The sequence below is a fragment of the Quercus lobata genome, chromosome 8, assembly GCF_001633185.2.
Source record: "Quercus lobata isolate SW786 chromosome 8, ValleyOak3.0 Primary Assembly, whole genome shotgun sequence".
In the NCBI taxonomy this organism is placed as follows: Eukaryota; Viridiplantae; Streptophyta; class Magnoliopsida; order Fagales; family Fagaceae; genus Quercus; species Quercus lobata.
The window spans coordinates 23,546,017-23,569,637 of record NC_044911.1 but is presented as its reverse complement, the minus strand read 5'-3'; the positions used below and the strand labels follow the sequence as shown (position 1 = coordinate 23,569,637).

At 37.6% G+C, this 23,621-nt stretch overlaps 3 protein-coding genes across 3 annotated transcripts; 2 read left to right on the top strand and 1 right to left on the bottom strand.

Annotated features, from left to right (window-relative positions):
* Nucleotides 1-14,016: 14,016 nt before the first annotated feature.
* On the bottom strand, nt 14,017-16,772 carry LOC115955934 (probable serine/threonine-protein kinase kinX). The gene has a single exon (XM_031074348.1). It carries the CDS (start codon nt 16,449-16,451, stop codon nt 14,202-14,204), a length of 2,250 nt encoding a protein of 749 aa, XP_030930208.1. The 5' UTR covers nt 16,452-16,772; the 3' UTR covers nt 14,017-14,201.
* A 4,151-nt stretch (nt 16,773-20,923) lies between these two features.
* Nucleotides 20,924-21,580, top strand: LOC115956632. Its single transcript, XM_031074950.1, has one exon. The coding sequence runs from the start codon at nt 20,924-20,926 to the stop codon at nt 21,578-21,580; it is 657 nt and encodes a 218-aa protein (XP_030930810.1).
* A 128-nt stretch (nt 21,581-21,708) lies between these two features.
* Nucleotides 21,709-22,212, top strand: LOC115956631. The gene has a single exon (XM_031074949.1). The coding sequence runs from the start codon at nt 21,709-21,711 to the stop codon at nt 22,210-22,212; it is 504 nt and encodes a 167-aa protein (XP_030930809.1).
* Nucleotides 22,213-23,621: the final 1,409 nt, after the last annotated feature.

Sequence of the window (23,621 nt, the reverse complement as noted above, 5' to 3'; positions counted from 1 at the left end):
GTGGTCTTTCCTCCATATCCTCTAAGTAATATGCTCCAGCTTCCACCATTGCAGTGACCCAGTATGGGCCTTCCTAGTTCGGGGCTAGCTTTCCAGAACTTAAATTCTTCATACTTCCCACCGCCTTTTGCAATACTAGATCCCCTGCGACAAACTCTCTCAGTCTTACACTTTGGTTGTATCTCTGAGCCAATTTTCATTGGTAATTTGCCAATTTGTTCAAATCCATCTCCCGTTGCTTTTCCTAAAGATCCAGCTCCTCGACCAGACTAACGTCATTTTTCTCTGGGGTGAACTTTGAGACCCTCATGGTACATAACCCTATTTCCACAGGGATCATTGTCTCGGCTCTATAAGTCATTGAAAAAATGTGTTTCTCCTGTAGACCTCCTACCATTTGGAAAAATGGTAAGCCCACAACACATTTGGAAGCTCCTCAGCCCATCTACCTTTAGCTCCCTCCAGCCTCTTCTTGAGTCCGACAACTATTACTTTATTCATTGCCTTTGCTTGTCCATTGCTTTGAGGATACACGGGGGTGGAGTATCGATTCTTGATCCCTAGGTCACTGTAGTATTTTCAGAAAGCCTTGCTGTCGAACTGTAACCCGTTGTCCAAAATTAGTGTTTCGGGGACCTCAAACCTAGTAATAATGTTCTTCCAAAAAAATTTCTTCGCGTCCACATCTCAAATATTTGCCAAGGCTTTAGCTTCGATCCATTTAGTAAAGTAATCCATCGCAACAATGACAAAAGTGGCCTGAGGAAAAAGGCCTACAATGTTTAATCCCCATTGAGTGAAGGGCCACGGGCAAGAGATTGAGTTCAAGTTTCCCCTTGGTTAATGGATAATCGAGGAATGCTTCTAACACTGATCATACTTCTTTACATACTCGACAACATCCTTGTAGACACTCAATTTTGCACCCATAATTTAATCAAGGAAGATGGCTAGAGTGACCAACCATATACCCAAAATTCATGATTGCATTACATGCATTAATTTGTTCATTGCATATCATAAAAATGATCTAGAGATTCTAACGGTCGCGACGGTATGCCCGATTTCCAAATCAGACTGTCGGATTAAAAGATATCATAAGATCAAGTTTACGTGGTCAGCATGCATTGTATTCAGGTAGAATCAACCACACGTGATTAATTTAAATTAATTTTGATTGGTTAGGCAATTAAAATTAATTAAATAATTTTGTGATTGGTTGTTAGTAAGTGTTAAAAATAGGCTTGCTTGCATAGGAATAAAGAGGAAAATCAAGACTTTTTGGAGTATTTATCTACAAGATAATCATTACTGAAAAGACCTGAATTATCAAAAAAATGGTTTAATTTTTAGAATATGGATTAAGAACGTGTCTAAGTGCAAGTCTCGGCTCAAAAAATCTCAAAAAAGGAGTCCAAAACTCAAACGAGGGATTGGCACCCAAAAGGGCCATTCGGCACAAACTCGGGCCACGGCCTGAGGGCACTTGGATTAAGCTGAAACACATCCTTTTCAATTTTTTAGAGATAAGGACACGTCCCAGATCGTATTCTAATCATCTAGCTAATTTTTCGAACATCTCAGGCTCTACAAATAGAGGCTATATCTCAAAATTCAACTCCACGCTCACTGATTTCCCTTCTTTCAAACTCCTTTTTTCAATTGTTTTCTCTCTTATGTTAAAGACATTCTGGAGGCTCTAGCCTTAAGAATTTCTTTTTTGTAAGCAAGATATTTTAGGTTTCAAAGATAATTGAATAAATTTCTTTGAACCCTAAAATATTCCCTCAATAAGAAGAGCACATCCATGCAAGAGGTAGTCTTTCTTTTTCCTTATCTGCTTTTTACTTGATGATGCATGAGTAGATGTATTCTTTTAGTTTTAATTTCTAATGTTCATGCCATGTGTTGTTAATATTTTCGTTGAAATATGTTCTTAATGCTTTTGTTGTCATGATTTACCCATTGAGTTTCAAAAATCTGCTCATTAACAAATCTTTTTTAAAACATAAAAACTGATCTGTATCTTCTATAAATGCAAATCTGAATTTTTTAAACATAAAAACTGATCTGCATCTTCCTTAGATGCAAGTCTGAATTTTTTTAACACAGCAGATTTTGAAATAAAAAAGGAAGTCGTAAGTAGTGATGGTTTGTTTGATGCAAGTAGTGTAGGCTTATTTCATGAGTGTAGTCCTCATCTAAAAAATCTTTTTCTTATTTTACCTAAAAAATAAATCTGATTTTTTTTTCTTTATACAAATCTAGATTTTCTTATTTATAAAACAGATCTGATTTTTTTTACATACAAACCAAAAACCAATTTTTTTACTTTGTTCCAAAACAGACTTGATATTTTTTTTAGCAAAAAGCCTTGTTTTATTTAATAAAAAAGATCTGATTTTTCTTCACCAAAACTAATTTTTTACCTCTACCAAAACAAATCCGGTTCTTTTTTTTCCTTACTAATAAATCAACCCAAATTTTTTATTCACAAAACATATTTGAATTTTTCTTAAAAAAGAGGACACATTCAAAAATAGATTTATGTGACTTAGTTTAGAGTTAAGTTTTTCATGTATGCAACATATCATCCATATCATGCATAAAGCGTATATTGGTCGTGAGAGTCTAGAAGACCGAACTTTGTTTGGGTGAAATGGGTGCCTAACACCTTCCCATTCCATAACCTAGCCTCCGAATTTAGTTTCTTTTGAATAGGTAGACCTAGGCTTTATCTTTCTTTTTATTTTTTTGGGTAGATTGTAACTAGGACAAAAAGCTTTGTTATTTTCTTATTCAATCAATGATAATGGACCATTTTAGTCATGTAAAGTTGTATTTAATTTTTTCTTATTTTTTGTATAAAAAATAAGTGGCGACTCCACACCACTAACCCAAAAAGAGAGGTCCCTTCAAAGCACCCCGAAAATCTCTTTTTTGAGAGCACCTTTACCGGTCTCTCACAATCCCTTTGCATTTTCGGCCACTAGAAACCTTGCGTCATTGCTCGGTGTGCCAATGATCTGCCCCCAATATGGCTCCTACAGATTCCTTTGTGCAACTTGGCTAAGAGACTGTCCACCTTCTTGGGATGGAGACATAATAGGTATGGTCCACCAAACAATCATCAGTATTGTCTCCTGTCCCTACACAGCCAGAAACGAGCTGAAATTCTCTATATTTTTTCTGCCTCCTTTGCTTCGCTCGGTAGAATGTCCTCGAATAAAAATGCTATAATCGAGACCATCCAACTCGGACTAGGCACCGAGACTACAGACACATTTAGCTGACATTCTATACTCAGCTTCTACAACGCCTCCACTATAATAATCCACAGAACCTAATTCTCCACGGATGAAGCCAGGGTGGCTAACGAATCTACATGACTGTTCTTTCCCCTTGAAATTGATACCTTCGCCTTCTGGAAACCAGCTAATGATGTACCTATCATCTTCAAATACTCGGCTAGCTAAGGATCTCTGGCCTCAAAACTTCCTTCCACCTAGCTTACCACCAAGCAAGAATCTGAAAAAATCTCAACCACTTGTGCATCTAGCTTCTTAACTTCCCTAATCCCCACTATAAGTGCCTCATAATCGACTTCATTGTTGGAAGCCCTAAATCTTAGCCTCAATGAGTGCTCTAACCTTACACCCTCGGGTGACATGAGCACAATGCCTACTCCAGCCCCTCGGGCATTGGACATCCCATCCACGTATACTTGCTATGGCCTCAACGAAACCTGACAAACCCAATCCACACTACTCATGGTTGAGGTAAACTCTGCCACAAAATCCGCCAATACTTGTCCTTTAATAGCATTCTGTGGCTTGTACCTCACATCAAATGACCCGAGCCTCGTTCCCTATTTAGCTATTCTCCTAGTAAAATCAAATCTCGTTAATAGCAACTGCAAGGGATGTTTGGTCAACACATAGAATGTGTAGGCCTAGAAGTAGTGGGGCAACTTCCTCATAATGTGGACTAGGGCTAAAGCCAACTTTTCCAATGATAGGTACTATGTTTCAACATCTACCAGGGTCTTGCTAATATAATACACTAGCCACTACACCCCATCCCGAGTTTTCAACAACATGGTGCTTATTGCCTGAACGAAGACTGCTAGGGACATATACAGGTCTTCCCCAAGCTTAGCATCAGACAAGATGGGCGGGCTTCTCAAATAACGCTTCAAATCCTAGAAGGCCTCCTCACATTCATCAATCCACTGAAACCCTTTCCACTTTTTCCAGTAGTTGAAAGAATGGCTTGCACCTATCCACCGACCTTGACACAAAACGATTCAATGCTGCAATCATCCCCGTGAGTCTTTGCACATCTTTAGGATTACTCAGTGGTACTAGCTATTGAATGGCCTAGATTTGATCTAGATTCACCTTAATTCCTCGATTAGTGATCGTGTACCCTAAGAATTTTTCGTCACCTACACCGAACGCATATTTGTTGGCGTTAAAGTGAAGCTTGTGTCGCCTAAGGATCTCGAATGTTTTGGTCAAGTTTGCCACATGCTTTTCCTCCTTCTTGCTATTTACTACCATGTTGTCGATGTAAACCTCCATTGCGCTCCCAATTTATCCCTGAACATTCATGTCACCATCCGTTGTTAGGTGGCTTTTGCATTCTTTAACCCAAAGGGCATCACCATGTAGTGATAATTTCCCTCGGGGGTTATGAAAGATGTCTTCTTTTGGTCCTCAGGGTCTAAGGAAATCTGATGATACCCCTGAAATGTGTCTAGGAAGCTCATCCTCTTGTGCTCACAGGTGGCATCAACTAGCTGGTTGATCTTTGGGACCGGGAAAGGGTTTTTAGGGCTGAATTGTAAATGCATGAATGTGATGTACTAAAAAATCCGCGGTTCCTAATGGAATAGGTAACAAAGCAACCTTTCCGCCCACTGACACTAAATCAGCACCCCCCCAAGTCGATTCAAATCTATAAAATCCACACACACCCTCCACTTCCCATTCTTATTCTTGACCATGATTGTATTTGATAACCATTCTAGGAAGAACACCTCTTTAATAACCCCAGCCTATTTCAGCTTTTCTACCTCTTCCTTCATGGCCTCCACATGCTGCTTTGCAGACCTTCTCAGCTTCTACTTTTTTGGCGAGAACAAGGGATCCACATTCAATTTATGAATGATGAAGTTAGGATCAATGCTGGGCACCTCGTATGGGCTCTATGCGAAAAAATCCAAATTATACATGAAGGCCAAAAGCACAACAACTCAATCCCCCAATGGTAGACTCTTTCCAATCTGAAAATACCTATCTCTGTAGTGAAGGATTCTAATATGTATCGGCTCTTCTGCACTATCAGCCCCAGTGTCCACTACGGGCTTCGGTAATTGCTATAATGGTTCGGGCTCCACCTACTCCTTAAGCTTGATCTCATGGTTGATTGCCGCGACCAGACATTATCAGGAAACTTAACCTTTATATGTAGCATAGAAGGCACTGCCCCCATGGCATGAATCCACGTTCGACCAAGGATGGCTGTATAAGGAGAGAAAGCATTGACCACTATGAAATTTACCATCACTTCCTTCCCTTCATTCATAATGGGGAGTTAAATTTGCCCCTTGAGCACCACCACCTTTTCGTCGAACCCTACTAAAGGAGTGTCATATTTAGTGAAGTTTTCCTGCTTCTAACCCAACCTTGTAAAGGTCGGGGTACATTATCTCAACCCCACTCCCCTGATCTATTAACACCTTTTTTACTAAAAAGCCCCCAATCCTCGACGCCACAACCAATGCGTCATCATGCGGCTAGGAAATCCCCTCCAGATCATCATCCCCAAGAGCAATCGGGTCTGTATTCGGCCTCAGCCTCTTCTCTAGCCGATCACCTATGGACACAAAGGGGTTTTGGAGTCACCACCTAGTTTTTGCAATGGTTTAGGAACCATATATATAGCGCCTTCTCAAGGAAGGACCTTTGATCTTACTACCAGAGATATGGGTTTAGAGTTTAGGTACGCTCTTGGGAAGGTGTTAGGCACCCAAGATGGCCTAACTCTAAGGTTGGCCTCCCATCATTGAGTCTTACGTCTTAACCTCATTAAAACATGTTCAATACTTGTATTCTAACTCATACACACACTTGCATACATCTAATCATACAACATGGCATCATTCATCCCTAAACACATACATATCTACCTTTAGACAAAAGAGAGACAAACCTAAACGCATATAAGAAACCCTAGCATGTGAAACCCTATACATCTTAAAACAAGGTAGCAACCTAAACATGGCAGCAAGGCATCATGACAATTATAAAATCATATAAAGCAAACAATAGGACATAAAACAAACATTCAAACGACATACATCATCAAATGCATGTTCATACCAATGCATGACCTTCACTTACCTTTTAGCAACACAGCACCTATGGCATTAATGTATGGACATGTGAATGAATGGCAAGGCATTAGAACTAAGAAACCCTAATCTAAACATATGATAGCAAATAAACAAACAAACATGTGAAATAGAGATTTTGGAAGCGTAAAAACACAAAAAGAAACTAAATAGGACAACATATGAAAGTAGAAGCAAAACAAAAAAAAATAAAAATTAGGGTTTCTGGGCAGTGGCTCATGCACGCAAGAACAGGCCTGTGTACGCATAATCAAGCCTATGTGCGGAAGCAAGATTATGCGTATGCAGGTCCTTACGCAAAAAACCTAACAACACAAAAATAGAGTAGAACTTTAAAATGAAAATTCTAACAAACTAACATGCATTTTAAGCATACAAAAACTTAAAACTAATCTAGAAAGGCCTACGTACGCATAATCAAGCCTGCGTGTGCAAGCAAGATTATGCGTATGCAGGTCCTTGTGCAGAAAACCTAACAACACAAAAATAGAGTAGAACTTTAAAACAAAAATTCTAACAACTTAATATGCATTTTAAGCATAAAAAAATTTAAAACTAATCTATAAAATCATATTAAAACATATTCTAACAAACAAACAAAGTAAACAAGAAGATTTAAAGGAAGAGAATAAAAGGAAAAAAAAAAAAAAATTAGCAATAAAAAAGTGATTAGCAACATTAAACTAAAAGGATTGGGGCCAGAAAAGGTCCCAATCAAATAAAATTGACTTTATGGTGTTTTGTGAAAAACTCCCTTTTGATTCACTATTTTCTATTGAATCTTAGGTTTTTCCTATGGGATTTATGTGTGTCTTGAAAATGTACATGTAAGACTTTATATAGTGGAAAAAATGGGGTTTGAAACAGCTACTAGATGATGTGGGATTCATTCCAAATCTCAGTCATTATTGTAGAAAACTTGCATTTTTTATGTTTCTGAAACCCTAGTTGCGTACGCAGGAGTGTGCCTGCATACGCATGCTTTGGTCCATGTACGCATGCTTTGGCCCACGTACGTGGGTCAAGGACCACTTTGATCATTTCATTTCCAAAAATATATTTTTGCTCATTTAAAAGTTATATTTTCCATTTTAACACTCCTTAAGTCAATTTGATATCTGATTAGGCTCTAAATTGGCCTTGGGCTTTAGAGTTTAGGCATCATTAGGGAACAAGGGCTTGAGTCATAAGGGGTAAAAAATGTGGTGTCTACATCACCAACCTCTCTGTCCCCTGTTGCGAGGTAATACTTAGAATCCCCTTATGACGGCTTGCCCTTGTGTTGACGAAGGCTACGTGGATAACTTTGATAATTCCCAAGGGTGGAGGGTGTGTATTCCCTCAGTTCCCCAGTGTTTACCCCGCCATGCCACCTCCTTGTCCGACCATGAACTCCTTCAAATGTCTTGCTTGCACAAGCTACTCTAAATGATCTTTAAACACCTTGCACTATTCTGTGGTGAGCCCCTTCTCTCGGTAATTGGTGCAGTTGGCTTATGTTTCTCTTGGATAGGTCCCCACCCATCTTATCGGGCCACCAAAAGTACGGTTCATTCTTTATACACTCAAGAATCTTATGAACTAGTTCCTTAAACTCCGTATTCACCCCTCCAGCTCGAACCTTGGTCTCTGCTACCTTGGATTTCCTCCTCAGCCTCTGTTGGAAACCCTCGAGCCGTGGGTCCCTATTATACTAGGAGGTTGCCGATGTCTTTCCCTTACACTATTGTCTAGTAGTGTGCAAATGGCCACTTAAGAGAATTAGCACAGATGGGTCAATTTGGACAATTCCTAAAACTTAATGGACAACCATACAAAATTGATTGTACAAAAGGTCTGTTTGCAGTTGACTTAAATTCCTAAGGATCTTTTTGCATTTTGCACCTATTCAAACTACAAGGCATAATAGTAATTTAATTTCTATCAATCCACTTTTCCTTCTCTCCTATTAAACACATGGTGGAAAATTAAAATATTTTCTATTCTCTCATTTTTTTTTATTTAACATTCTTCACCCTTCCAATCATACAAAGTCTAAGGTTTCCTTCTACTTTCAACAAACTCCTAATTTCATTATTGGAGTCACATATAATAGTCTCAATGTTTTTTTGGTTGCTTCAAATTTGGCTAGGGTTTAGGATTTACCATGTGAATTCATGTGAATTCTTATAATTGGTAATATTTATGTTGCACTATAACTCTATTTATGTGCAATAACAAAATAAAATTGCAAAATTGTAATTCATGAAAATTGGTGATAGAGTTTGAGGGTTAAAATTGAAGTTGCAATGAGGTTTGTAGTGAAGGAATGGAGGTCAAATTAGAAATTAGGATATAGGTGTGATGCAATGATGGCATGATACTAGACCAGGAGACTCATAAGATTTATCATGGTAGTAGACTAGAGTTTCGATTGTTGGATGAGAATGACAAGAGAGGAAGTTTTGATGGTGGGTTTTTGAACTTTTAGTCAGCATTTATTTACTTATTTTAATAACAATTTGATATTTACAATTGGAAGGGATACATCTTTATTAAAAACACTAGAATGTGTCAGTTGAACTACAATGTTCTTGGTTTGGAAAATAGAGAGTTCCATCAGGTGATGATGGGTTGTGGTTCTTTGTCAATGATAGGTTTGATGGCAATGATACTAATTTTGAAGATGAGAAATGAATACAAATATTCTGTCCACTTTTTGTAGGCGAAAAGCACCTTTTAGTCTCTACATTTTCAGGCGATTCCCATTTTAGACCCTACAATTTATTTTTACCGCTTTTAGTCCCTATCCTGAAAAACGTTTCCCGTTTTGGTCTCTGCTGTTACATCAGAAACGGAGAAAGCTAACATGGCAAACAGTAGGAATAAATAATACTAAATTAATATCCATGTGGCCTAAATTAATAATAAAAAATGTTTTTTGGCATTAAAAAATGTCACATCAGCATCTAAATTAAAAAAATTAATTTATTAATTTTAACTAAATAAAAAAATTAAAAACTAAAAATCATATGAATTGAGATCTAAGTGTGTCTTGAACAAGAACACAAACCCAGAAATTATAAATAAAATTTAAAAAAAAAAAAAAAACAGATTGGCCATAGATCCTCAACAAACCCCAAAAAATAAAACCTGGAGCCTCTATACTTCTCTCTTTCAGATCTGGACCAATAGACCAACCGCTGTGTAGATTAAATCCCAGGTGTCGTTTTGAGCACCGAACGGCGTCATTGGAGGAGATGGGAACCGAGATGGGCCATTTGGGCTTCCATTGCTTGAGACACCGCTTCGACCTTACTAGCTCCCGATTCCACTCAGCGTCGACTGAGGCGACCCGGCCATGACCCACTGAGTCAACTCACCAAAAAGAGAAACCCACTCACCAAAAAGAGAAACCCACATAAGAACTCGGTTCTTGAAAACTAAGAGACTAAAAAGAAGAAGAAACTAAAGTAAAGGGTTGTTTTGCTTTAGAAGAGAAAGTTACCTCGGGTTTGGTGTGAGAGAAACTACTCAGGATGGTGAGTTTCTGAGTTTCCTGAAGAGAGGACTGAATAAGGTGATGAGTTAACCCTATGAAGAGGTCTTCCTCATCGCTGCTCTCTGTTTTGGTGGAACCCACAATGGACTTAATTGGGGAGCTGAGAGCTGAGCTAGAGCCAAACGAGTCAAACTCGTAGGGGAACTTAGTTGGGAAGGTGATCTAATCGATAGTGATTGGGTGGTCTATCGGTCCAAATCTGAAAGAGAGAAGCATAGAGGATCCGGGTTTTTTTTGGGGTTTGTTGAGGAGCTATGGCCAATCTTTGGTTTTTATTTTTTATTTTTTATTTTTTATTATTATTATTATTATTTCTGGGTTTGTGTTCTTGGATTTGGGTTTGTGTTCTTGTTCAAGACGCACTTAGATCTCAATTCATATAATGTTTAGTTTTTAATTCTGTTTTGAATTTTTTTTATTTAGTTAAAATTAATAAATTAATTTTTTTTAATTTAGATACTGATGTGGCATTTTTTTAATGCCAAAAAAACATTTTTTATTATTAATTTAGACCATGTGGACATTAATTTAGTATTATTTATTCCTACCTTTTGCCATGTCAACTTTCTCCATTTTTGATGTAACGGCAGAGACCAAAACAAGAAGCGTTTTTCAGGATAGGGACTAAAAACGGTAAAAATAAAATGTAGGGACTAAAATGAGAATCGCCTGAAAATGTAGAGACTAAAAAATGCTTTTCGCCCTTTTTGTATTGTAATTTATGCTCTATTAATTATGGTATGGCATGCATCTAATTTTTATTTTTATTTTTTTAAATTTTTATTATTTTATAAGAAAATTAAAAAGAATAAATAACAAGTTATAATTAATGGAATATAAAGTGGAGTAAAAAAAATGAGAAAAAAAAATTGAAATCTTTGTCCTAAAATTGACCATTCGTGTAAATTTCGAGAGACTGAATTCTTTTTTAACCTTAAAGAGTTTATTTAAGCCGCATCAACTTCTTGTTCATGTCTTGGCACTTATGTTTGGAGCTGCCTGGTTGGAATAAATATAGGTGGGACACACACTTGAATAGACTAAACACAATGCGAAGGAAATTATTACAAAAAAGAGGGACAGTGGGATCTTTACTTGGTTTTTTTTTTTTTTTTGGTAAGGCCTATGATATGCTTTTAAATGCATGTTGCCTATCAATTTGTGGGTGCCAACATGTTTGTTGACCATGGCATTTTAATTTCATATGTGCTCTAAAGGTGGCTAAAAGAGCACCTGATGATTAAATTAATAGTTGGACGATATTGCCTTTCGCAGCAACAACAAGAAGTGTATGGGACAGGATCACATGACCAATATATATATATTACATGTTATGGCAAAAAGTTAGCTAATTCAGAAATCATTTTAATGCTTCATAATTAGTTAATACAATCTCCACCTCATTTCAGAGAAGACGACTCTCCACAACAATGCAACAAACACAATAGATTTCTTCTAATCTATTTAGCCTATTTATTAACTGATAAAAGTTAATTTATTTTCAATTAAAATTAGTTTATTTATTTATTTTTGGGAAGAGAGTGGGCGGAGATGAGGGTTTTGTTGTTTTTTTAGAAAATGTGAGACAATGAATTATTGAAAAATAAATAGTCTTTAATTTTTTTATTCAGTATGTAGGGTCACCAATTTTGTAAGTTAGGAGTAGGAAGTCAAAATTTTGATCATCTTATTTAATTCACTTATGACTAGTCTAATAAGCTCATTTTATGTTTTCAACCAAAAAAATAAAAACATTTGTTTAGAAAATGATCAGTTTTTTGTAAAACATTTTCTGGAAAAAGTTACACTTTTTTTTTTTTTTTTTTGGTTGAGACTTTAAAAATAAGTTGAAAAACATTTTATGATGTTTAGTTACAATAAAAATAAGTAGTTGTCAAAGAACTATTAGAATCAAAACTTTTATTCTATGCAAAATCAATAATTAAATAAATAAAATTCTACAACCATTACAAAAAAATATATATATATATAAATCAACTCTACCAACATGAGAAAAAATTTTGATTTGAAAAACCGACTTAGATTAGTTTATGAATATATTATTGAATCATAATTACTTATTATCAGTCTAACCAAGCAATTCAACTTCAACACCACATAAGCCTCCTAGCTAACATTGAATTTTAATTTTCTTAATTTCCCTAATAGTTATAGAGTAATTATCATTTTGAAGATCCTGTGAAAACACCTAAACCTCCATAATTGAAAATTGACATAGGTATGAAAAATATTCAACACAAACATAAAAAATGCGTTTTTAACACATACAAACCAAGAAAATCAATTTACGAAATAAAAATTTTTAAAGCAAAGATTTTTCTTTGCGTTGAGGTCAAGACTTGCAACACTCATCATGGAATGCATCCAAACAAGTGTGGCCATTGTTGAGAGAGAGAGACCGTAGTAGGAGTGTTGGCTTCTGAAAATTATGTTTGGTTCTCTAGAAATGTAAGAGAAAAAAAAAAAAAAAAAAAAAAAGGAATTTGTTTATTTGCTTAATTGTCCTAAGTATAATGTAATGGCCGCTCAAAACCTGATTGTCCATTCGAGAGTGAAGTGCAAACGGTTTTTGCTCAAAACGATAATCGACAACAGGTCCAAAGATTTATCATCTGATATAATAAGACAAGTGGAGGTTTGAACTCCAACCTAAACCCGATGGACCAATGAGAACTCCTGCAGTTGACTTCATTATCAATACCAAACACTAAAAAATTCTAAAAACTTTCTTTGTTCAAAATACCCTATTTGTCCCTAAATTTAACTCATGGACATTTTTATGATTTATTTATCTCTAAAGTTTAAAATAGTTGTTTTTATTTTCTAACAAACTTGAAGTGATCCATTTTAATTTCTATACAAGGAGTGGGAGGTGTCAGCTTTCAAATTAGCCGTAGCCTCATTATTTAAGAGATTAAAAGTAACTTTTGAGGAATAAAATTGTTCAAAGATCAAAAATAGATGATAAGCAAAGCACCCATTGTGGTAATTGCTTTGTCCAAGTGGATCGATCACCAAGGGTAGTTCTTATTAACAAACTGAGAGCACATAACGAGGCCAAAAACAAGCTGCTCAAGAAACCCCACCATATATATATATATATATATATATTATCCTTTGTGTTTTTTAGCAAAAGGCTAGTACCATATACATACTTCATACATTATATCCTTGGGAGGCAAATGTGCCAGCCTAACGTTTTCTTCTTCTTGGTTTTCACCTTTCGCTATTTTTTTAACCTTTGTCCTCGTTCACACCTGATAAAGATTAAAGAGAACATGCAAAGCGAGTACTGGTGAATGAAAAATCTTTATATAAAAACACTGGAAAGGCTGAAATCTCTGTAAAAGATAGTCCAGTCGAGCCCACTAACTTATGCTGCATTGGAAATTGATTAGTGCACTGCAGACTACCCATGCGCTCTGGTCTGGACTCTACACCAATTTGTCTATTTTTTAAATTTCATTTTTCATTTGTTAATTTGTTAAACATTTGCCAAGCACGATTTGATTCTACAACCATACTTCAATAATTTTTGATTCTAGCTCAATTTGATCACTGTCGAAGTGACAATAATAGAACATGAACATGAATGTTTCTTATTCTAGTCAAGATGATTAGACAAAAAAAAAAAAAAAAAAAAGAATGTCCTTTATTCTAAATGTCCTCCCTCCATCGCAATCATAACCATTATTATTAACACATTCATCACTGGTTAATTCACATACTATTCGTTTGCTCCAACATTACACAACATGAGATTAGGAAAGTGACTGATAAGACCATATACCAAACTACTAAAATTATTTTCATGAGACACGTAACGAGCTTATTAAGCAAACTACCACAATCCAAACATCCAACTGTCCCACCAGCACACCCATCTAAAACGGTGACCCCTTGCGGGCCCTACACGTAACATAGACTCTACTCAATCATCATACTCACACATGCTTCACAGTCCACAGTAAATTTTATAATTAATTGTAACTTATTTATAACACAAAATTAATTAAAGGGAAAAAAAAAATAATAATAATAATAATAATAATTGCTTGGAAATCAATAAACAAAGATGTACAAACATACGGGAGCAGTAAAAAGCTACACCTGTCCTGCAAACCCTACAGTAAAAGTAAAACTAAAACCACTAACCATTTGTCACACTTTTTATTTTTTTATTTTACCAGATTCTAATAATTACCTTGGTCAGAGCTCAGCTCAGAACCCAACCCCAGCCGCGCCGACTCCAAGCGTAGCCGGGCGGTGCGGCTCCAGCTTCCTATTCTTCCAAAAACAAGGCTCCGGCATCAACTTAGCCGAAGACCTCATCGGCTCCGACTTACAGCGTGTCAACACAAACGGCTCGTACCCCTTTGCCCCCACCAGCTTCTGCTCTATCATAGTCGCCATCGACACTCCTGCTCCCGGAGCCGCCACCGCAGCTGGAAAAGAACACGAAGAACGCGGCGGCTGAAGTAGCAAGTGGTGCGGCGCCGCCGTGTGCGTAGGTGGCGCAGGATTTTTAGAGTTGTCCTCGGTGGCGGTGCTGCTCACTCTTTTTTTGGGGTCTTTTCCATCCCCGCCGTTGGTTTTCTTGATGGGTCTCTCTGGGAGCCATCGGATGAAGTCGGTACTGCAAACCCAGGTTTCTTTGGATACCTCCATGGAAAGCTTTGGCTCACACATCATTAGAAGCAAGCAATCTGGTAACACTGAGCTTTCTCTTTCTCTCTCAGGCTTTCGTTGTTGACTTTCTCGGAACTCTGACTCTTCCATACCCGGCTCCTTCTCGTGGGTATTCGGGTCGTATTCTTCTTCTTCTTTTTCTTGGGGTTCGAATCTTTCATGGGTCACTGTCTCTTCGTTTTCCCAAGGCGTCCCAGACAGTGACTCTTCTTTATCTTCATCCTCGGCTAAAGCCTCAACCTTTGCTTCTTCCTCTTCTTCTTCTTCTAGTGCTTGTGCTTCTGATTCTTGCTCGGAATGTATGGAAACTAAAGTAGGAGAGGAAAAGCTTGCTTCTTCTTCATCTTCTTCTTCATGTTCTGCCTCTGCTTCATTTTCTTGGACATCCTCAATTTCTTGAAGTACTACATTATGTTCAAAAACCTCGGGATCTACAAGAGCCTCTGGTTCTTGTTTTAGTTCTGGTTCTGGTACTGGCTGGTTCACCTCCTCAAACAACTCTTCTTTTACTTGTAATTTTTCTTCTTCATGGTTTTCTTGCTCTTCTGGGTGCTGTTGAAGCTCTGGGTTTTCTTCCACTACTATTTTTTCTGCTTCTTCTTCTTCTTCTACAACCAAGTTTGCCTTTTCTTCTGGGTATCCATGCTCTTGACTATCAGAAACCTCATCCACCTCAACTTTACTTTGCCTTTCTTCCAAATCCCTATGTTGTAGTTGTTGTTCTTCTCCTTCTTCGTGTTCCACATTTTCATTATCCTCATCTTTATCTTCATCTTCGCCATGAACCGGAGACTCCCAAAACCGATTAGCCAGAGCCGCCATTTTAACAGGGTCAGATCTACACCTCATGAGCAACAAAGCATTCTTGGGCGGAACACAAATACTAACTCTCCCTTCCTCTTGGTCTTCCTCCTCAATCCTCTCTTCCTTAATCTCAATCCCTTCAAAAATCTCCCTCCTACTCTTTATCCTCACACTCTCTGTCTCGCTTTCTTCTTCTCCCACCACCAACTCTATCTCCCTCCCACCTTTCCCTTCATTTTCTTGCATCGCCACCAACCACCTCGCAAACACCGCTCCACAAGAACTCCCATTTCCACCACCCTCCGATCTCTCAGCTTTCTCTTCCTTTTCCCTCATACACGAAGACCGACACGGCAGGAAACAATTAAACTCAGCACCAAAAGCCCTCAAACCTTCACATATTGTCACTGGTAAATGCACCCACCTTTGATTCCTATGCGGCGAACACTCATGCTGCTGCTGCTGCTGCTGCTGTTGTTGTTGTTGTTGTAAAAGCTGTTGGCTTTGAAACTGACTATTATTCTGAACGTTAACCTCTTGTTGTGTAACATTAAGACTTGTATTTTGCTGCTCCACTCTTCGAAAGCTCGCTTCCCCTCTTCTTTTCGATCTAGTTCTCAACTTTTTCCCTTGCTTCTTGGTTTTGACTCTCACCTGGCCAATACAGGTGACTTTGGGTGAAGAGGGCTCTGGGTTTTCAAAAGCACAGCCTCTTTTCTTAGCCCCAGTTGGGAACATTGGCGAGGCTTGGCCTCCCTTCATGCTACCGTTGCTTCTTAGTCTTCGGCTTAGAGAGGAGGAGAGAGAGATTTGAGATGGTTCTCTAGTACGGCCTGGACTGAGAATAGATTTGGAGGAGAGCTTCATGGAAGAAGAAGAAGAGAGTCGTGAAGTGAAGCAAATGAAGAGCTCGCTTGTGGTGCTACTATTGCTGCTACTATTGGTGCTTGTAGTGCGATAGGGTCTTTCTGATTCCATTTTTTTACCTTCTATTTTTTGCTATTTTGTCACTGTATTTGGGCCATGAAACTATTGACCATTGGATGACGATGAAGCAGATCTTTGTTTTACTTCTTGGTTACTGAGAGTGAGAGGTACAAGATTGCACATAGACAAAGACACAGAGAAAAAAGAGATAAAGAGGGTTTAATGGAGAGTGACGAAATGCTGCTTGTCTTTAGCTAAATGTAACTCTGTGACTGTAGGGTCTGTTCTCTGTTCTATGGGCCTTGTGTTACTTTATCACTTTACATGACCATAGTGCCCTTGCTCTTTGTATTAAATCCACAGTACACCTGTTGCTTGGACTAGAATTTCTAGGATAAAGTTCATTGCTTTATCCTGGCTAAAGAGATTTGTTTCATTGTGCCCCGCTTTATTACACGAGGATTTTTTTTTTTTTTTTTTTTCTCCTTCCTTCTAGTTGTGGTATTCTGAAGCTTAGGAGTGTGATTGAAAGTCAAGCAAAAGGGAAAGGTAAAAGAAAAAATTTTTGATAAAGAAAGGTGGTAAAGAGAAACTGAGAAATAAAAGGAGCTAGTTGCTTGCTTTGCTTTCTGTTTAAGGTCTTTTTCTTCCACTCGCACCCAGTTTGGTATGTGTCCTTGTTTTCTAGTTATCACCTAACCAACCATGTAGCTATTAAAACCTGAAAGTCGGAACTGAAACCAGTCCATGAATGTGAGATTTCTCATTTCTGGGGTTTTACGAAATTTTCCTACTTTTTTTTCTGAAAATTTAATTTTCTTACTTTCTTTCCCTTGTCCAAACCGATGACCAAGTATCTACCAAAATATTAGTACTCGTCAATATGATAATCTTAGTTAGAGATATAATAAATATATATGTGGCGTTGCATACAATGATATTTTACATGTGTGACACCTACTTTTTTCAATATTGCTTGATTTTCTTTTTCTGAAGGTAACTTTAGTTATATTATTAATAGTTTTATTCCCGTGCAATGACTCAATGAAAATTCAAATGTAAGCTTTTTAAAAAAAAAAATAACTAAAAAAAAATTATTAAATAATAGTAATAATAAATTCTAAAATAAGTAAGTAATTTTAATTATAAAAAATTTTACTTTTAAGTGCTAATGGTTTAAAGTTTAGACTTTATTAGTGTTTATCTATTTTTATATTTTAAAATTCTCTTTGTACTTTGGTTAATTTCTTAATATGAGATATGGAATGAGTTTAATTATTTCTATTTTAATTATATTTAATCTATGCCCTAGCCAATACAAATAAAATAAAAAATAAAATAAAAAACAAAATAGTTCCTTAATACAGTTTTTTTCCTAGTGATAGTCTAATTAAAAAAATCAACACACTCACAAATTAAATACAATAATCAAAACATACACAAAAATTTCAAAATTTGAGAATAAAAATAATAATAAAAAACTTACATAAGATAACCAAGAACTTAAATAGGTGTTCATTGTTTTGCTTCTTTATAATAAACTTCATTTGGCATAATATCCTTTGTGCAAATTCAGAAGTAAAGAATAATAAGTAAGATGAATTTATTAGATTCAAATATAAGTGTAAGTTGTATCTAGGGAAAAAAAAGTGAAAAAAAAAATATAAGAACGTGGGGTGGTATTGTGTGGGATATAATTATAGGGATGACTTTATTGGTTAAGAGTAATTATATCAAAAAGTCATAGCTTTGTGTGTGTGTGTGTGTGTGTATAAGTTTTGAAAATTTTGATAATAAACTATTAGTTGGAGTAGAATTTATATTTTAAAAACTTAGATGATAAAGTTTTATCTAAATTAAATTATTGTTAAATCTTATAATCCCTTAGTCAAGAATCATATAGCTTAATATCCTAATAAAATATTAAATGATGCAACTTGAGGGAAAAAAACAAAAACAAAAACGTGAGTTGTGCTGTTTTTAAGATTAGAAAATTTTGATGTAGACTTTTAGTTTTATTAAATTAAATAGTTTTTAAATGTTATCCCTTAATTTGAGGAAATATATCATAACAAATAATATAAATTAATTTACTAATTAGTTGTTCTTAAAATGTTGATAATAGACTTTTAGTTGGAGTAGAAGTCAAAATATATATATATTTTTTTAGAAAGAAAACTTGAATTGTTGTTTAAAAAGAAAACGTGGTTTTCCTTTTTCTTTTTTCTTTTTTGGATTAAAGTTTAGATTTTTTTTTTAATAGACTTTTAGTTTGAAGAGAATTTAAATTTGTTGAAGTTTAAATGATAAGTGTAAAGCGTCCGAGGACCAAAGAGAATGTAAAATGAAGTATCGCATGGTTCCACCCGCAAAAATATATCTAACCCAAGGACTTCACCGATCCGAGAAGGGAAAAGGATTAAAGATGGCATTACGAGAGGACCCATTTGGAGGAGAAAGGATCAGAGGGAAGGAGGGCCAAGGTGGTGGGAGGAAGCTTCCGGTAAAGAGTATACATTTCCCCACCACATTGAATACACTACAACAATCTTATCAGCTACATTAAATGAAGAAATGACACATGAGCAATAGTTTCACAGTTAGAAGCCCCTTCTACCACCTTCATCAGAGCTCTGATGGGACAAGTGACCTAAGGAAAGCCCTGAGGCATACAGGTGGAGGGTTAGGATGCCAAGAGGAAGGATATATAAGATAGGGGAACTTCCCAGTTTAGGGGGGGGCAATTTTTCTCTAAGTGTAAAAATAAACTACAGGATGAACAGTGAGGGTTTGATGTAGAATTTGTATCATTCATAGGGATGGCAATTGCTACCCAACCCGCGGGTGCTCGACCCGGCCTAACCCTAATGGGTTGAGTTTTACTCGGCCGATAAAGAATAGGGTCGGGTTTGGGTTTTTTAAAAAAAAAAACCTGAAGTGGGTCTGGGTCGAGTTTAGGTTTTGGTAAAAACCCGGACCCGACCTAACCCGGTTAATTATAAGTTAATACAATTACAAAAAAAAACCCTTCTATATATATATATATACACACACACATACACACACATAATTATAAACCCTAAAACTAACCCTCTCTCATTTCACAATACACATTCAATCACTCACCAGCTACCCACTCTCCTCTCCCATTCTCACTCACTCTCAATCTTGTCACCGAACTAAGCTGTCACCGCCTTCCCTCAAGCATTCCCTTAAGCGATCAAGCACCACACAACTGGCAACTCACCCAAGCCACCACAGCTAAAACCAAGCCCAGAAAACAAGATCCAAGAAAATCGTCGCTAACAAGCCCAGCCACAATCAAGCAATCAAGCACCTCGCTTGTTACAAATCCACCATGAACCACCCCTCACCCGTTATAGATCCACAATCGGTGTGGTTTGGATTTTTTTTTCTTTTCGTGTGTTTTGTGAGCAAATTTTGGGTTTAGGTTTTTTTTTTTTTTAAGCCAAATTTGTTGGGTTTTTTTGGTGTTTTGTTGGTGGGATTTTCAGATTTGCTAATTTTATTTCTGGGTTTGCAAAATTTTTGGGATTTGTAATTTGTTGAATTTTTTGTACAAATTGGTTTGTTAGATCTTGGCATCCGTTTGGATGGCAAGAAAATTGCCAAGAATATGTTGTGATTGCGAAGAAAATTACATACATATTTTGTCGTTTGTGATTTTGGGTTTGTTTTGATTTCTAGGTTTGTGATTTTGGGCCGGGGCTTGACGAGGCGGGTTTGGGTGCAACAAAAAAATTAAAAAAAAAATAACTGTTAATTAAACAGGCTGGGTTCAGGTAATGAGTACAAGCCCATAGGTCGGGTTCGGGCATAAAGAAACCCAACCTGACCCGACCTCAACCCATTGTCATTCCTAATCATTCATCTAGAGCTTCTAGTTCCTCGGATTAGACCAGAACTTAGTCCCAGAATTACGCTTGAACTTTTTTCCCACTCTCTTTAAAAATTCTATTGTGTGGGCTTGAGTTGACGAGTAAGGCATCACTGTTTTTGGTGGGCTTAGGTCGTCAATTTCCTAGTACCAACAATTGGCGCCATCTGTGGAAAGTTCATTTGCAGTTCATTCTTCCTAAGTTATGGCCAACCCAAAGCATGACAGGGAAGAGTCAATGGGTTCTCAACAAAATGACCACTTTATTAACCTAGAAAGAAGGAGAGACAGAAAGCATAATCCCACCCCAAGTGTTAGGGTGGAAACTCTGTATACGGGGCAGACCTATAAGAGCCACTCTAGAATTGGAGGCCATGCTTCACATGAGTAGGAAACACGGAATCTAAAATTGGAGATTGACCACTTGTGCAGAAAATTGCATCATTAGGAGAGCGACAGAAATGATCCAACACCTCCATCAAGTGAAGGATCTGATGAGGAAGGGGACCGAACCTATAGACGAAGGTCAAGGACACCCCTTAGCGAACCTTTCTCTGCATCATCATGCCTTGATAGGCTAGAGAAATAAAGGAGAAAGCGAGGAGAGAGATCACCCTCTAGGAATATGGGGAATGATGCAATGAGTAAGGCTCTTCGTCAAATTTCAAAGTCATCTTTTACAAGGAGAATTGACAGAGCAAAACTTCCTGATCATTTTGCACAACTTACGTTTAATATTTATAATGGGAGAACCAACCCTGTGGAACATGTAAGCCACTTCAATCAGAGGATGGCTATCCATTCAATGAATGAGGCTCTTATGTGCAAGGTCTTCTTCTCCTCTAGCCTCGAGCCTGTTGCCATGAGATGGTTTGACGAGCTGGAGGAAGGCTCTATAAAATCTTTAGAGGAACTTACAAAAGCATTTGGAGTAAGATTTGTGACGTGCAGCAGAGTCCTAAGGCCCTCAGATTCCTTATTATCCATGGTCATGAGGGAAAGGGAGACTTTGAAGACTTATTCCAATAGGTATTGGGAGGTGTTCAATGAGATAGATGGTGATTTTGAAGATGTAGCTATAAGGACTTTCAAGGTAGGACTTCCCCCAGAGCATGATTTGAGGAAATCGTTGACAAAGAAACCTGCCCGTAGTATGCCCCAACTCATGGATCGCATTGATAAGCACAAATGGGTCAAGGAAGATCAGATCCAAGGAAAGGGAAAGGTCAAAGTCTTCCCAGAAAAAAGGGATCTTCTGGCAAGAGGATACAATCATAACTAACCTAAGAGGGATTTTTCCAATCAATCATCAGGAACAAGCGCGCAAATGATCAACTCGGTGTTTAAGGAGCCAATTTATTAAATCTCGAAAAGATAAAGAATGAACCATACTTTAAATGGCCAAATAAGATGGGTAGAGACCCATCCAAGCGAAATATGAGTCTTTACTACCACTATCATCAAGATAGAGGACATACAAATGAGGATTGTAGAACCTTGCGTGACCACTTGGGTCAGTTGGTGAAGGCTAGGAAGTTAAAGCAATTCTTGCATCAGCTAGGGGGGCAAGTAGGACGACCTGAGGATGCATATCAAAGAGACAGAGTTCCTCGACTAGCCCTGGGTACGATTAATGTGTTTGCTACGCCTAGGGGCAATGCTAGTTCATGTTCGGGAGTTATGTCTGTAGCTTCAAATTCAAAATTGGGGGATCTGTCTCAAATGTCTAAAAGGGCCAAAGTGATGGCAGTACCAACACTAGGTTTCTTAGAGGAGGATAAAGGGGGAACATTCCAACACCATGATGATGCCTTAGTGGTGACCATTCGGATCACCGAATATAATGTGAGAAAGTCTTTGTGGACCAAGGAAGTGGGGCTGAGATCATGTACTCGGATTTGTATAAGGGGTTGAATCTCAAACTTGAGGATCTGGAGGAATATGAGTTGCCTTAAGTCGGATTTGATGGAAGAATGGTAATCCCCCGTGGAATGATTAAACTACCTATGCAAGCTAGGGATGAGGAGGTAGAAGTTAACTTTATTGTGGTGGAAGCTTATTCCCCGTATACTGCTATTTTGGTAAGACCATGGCTTTACGCTATGAGGGTAGTGTCATCTACCCTGCACTTGAAGGTTAAGTATCCTATGCAAGGATGAGTTAGGGAGCTAGTCGAGAGCCAGATAGTGGCTAGACAATGTTTGGTGGCTGTTGTTGAGCAGCACTTCCCGGATCAAGCTCTAATGGGGATAGAGTAGGTCCCAAAGCAATTAACTGGTCCCGAGGTTGAACTTGGGACCGAGTCGTAAGAGTTACTATGTGATGAGTTGGAAAGGGTTATGATCGATCAGGATGAAGAAAGATACTTTCAAGTTAGGGCTAAATTACCCCCTATGGAGAAAAAAGAATTGTTGGAGTTTTTAAGGAGAAATGTAGATGTATTTGCATGGAGTACTTATGATGCCCCGGGAATTGACCCTGAGTTTATATGCCATCGGTTGAATGTAAGCCTCGGTGCTGTGCCGAGGAGACAACCACCCCAACGTTCTTTGAAAGAGCATGTTGAGGCAGTAAAGGAAGAAGTGAATAAGCTTAAGCAGGCGGGGGCAATTAAGGAAGTTTTTTTATCTTGAATGGTTGGCTAATACTGTGGTGGTGAAGAAGAAAAACGAGAAGTGGCATGTGTGTGTGGATTTTATGAATCTGAATAAAGTTTGCCCAAAAGATCCATTCCCTGTTCCTCGAATTGACCAATTGGTGGATGCAACCGTTGGACATCCTCGGATGAGCTTCTTGGATGCTTTTCAGGGATATCACCAAATATCACTAGTGTTGTCCGACCAACAAAAGACCACCTTCTGAGCTCCCACGGGTAATTATCATTATTGGATGATGCCCTTTGATTGAAGAATACTGGGGCTACATATCAAAGAATGGTGACATGAATGTTCGAAACGTAGAATGTGGAGGCTTACATTGATGATATGGTGGTAAAAAGCAAGCAAGTCTCGGAGCACTTGAAAGACCTAAAGGACATATTCTTGGTACTGAGGAAACACAAACTATGTTTAAAAGCGTCTAAGTGTTCTTTTGGAGTCAGCTCAGGAAAATTCTTGGGTTACATGATTACGCACCAAGGAATAGAAGTTAATCCTGACTAGATCAGTGCCATTAATGACTTGCATCCTCCTTGGAACCCTAAGGAAGTACAAAAGTTGACAAGGATGACAGTTGCATTGAATAAGTTCATTTCTTGATTAGTCGATCAATGTTAACTGTTCTTCTAGCTCCTTCATAAGTGGAAGAACTTTGAGTGGACCGAG

What these genes read in the sequence shown, in the direction of transcription:
- LOC115956632 (XM_031074950.1), top strand. Translation starts at nt 20,924, where the DNA reads ATGGGGAATGATGCAATGAGTAAGGCTCTTCGTCAAATTTCAAAGTCA.
- LOC115955934 (XM_031074348.1), bottom strand. Translation starts at nt 16,451, where the DNA reads ATGGAATCAGAAAGACCCTATCGCACTACAAGCACCAATAGTAGCAGC.
- LOC115956631 (XM_031074949.1), top strand. Translation starts at nt 21,709, where the DNA reads ATGGGTAGAGACCCATCCAAGCGAAATATGAGTCTTTACTACCACTAT.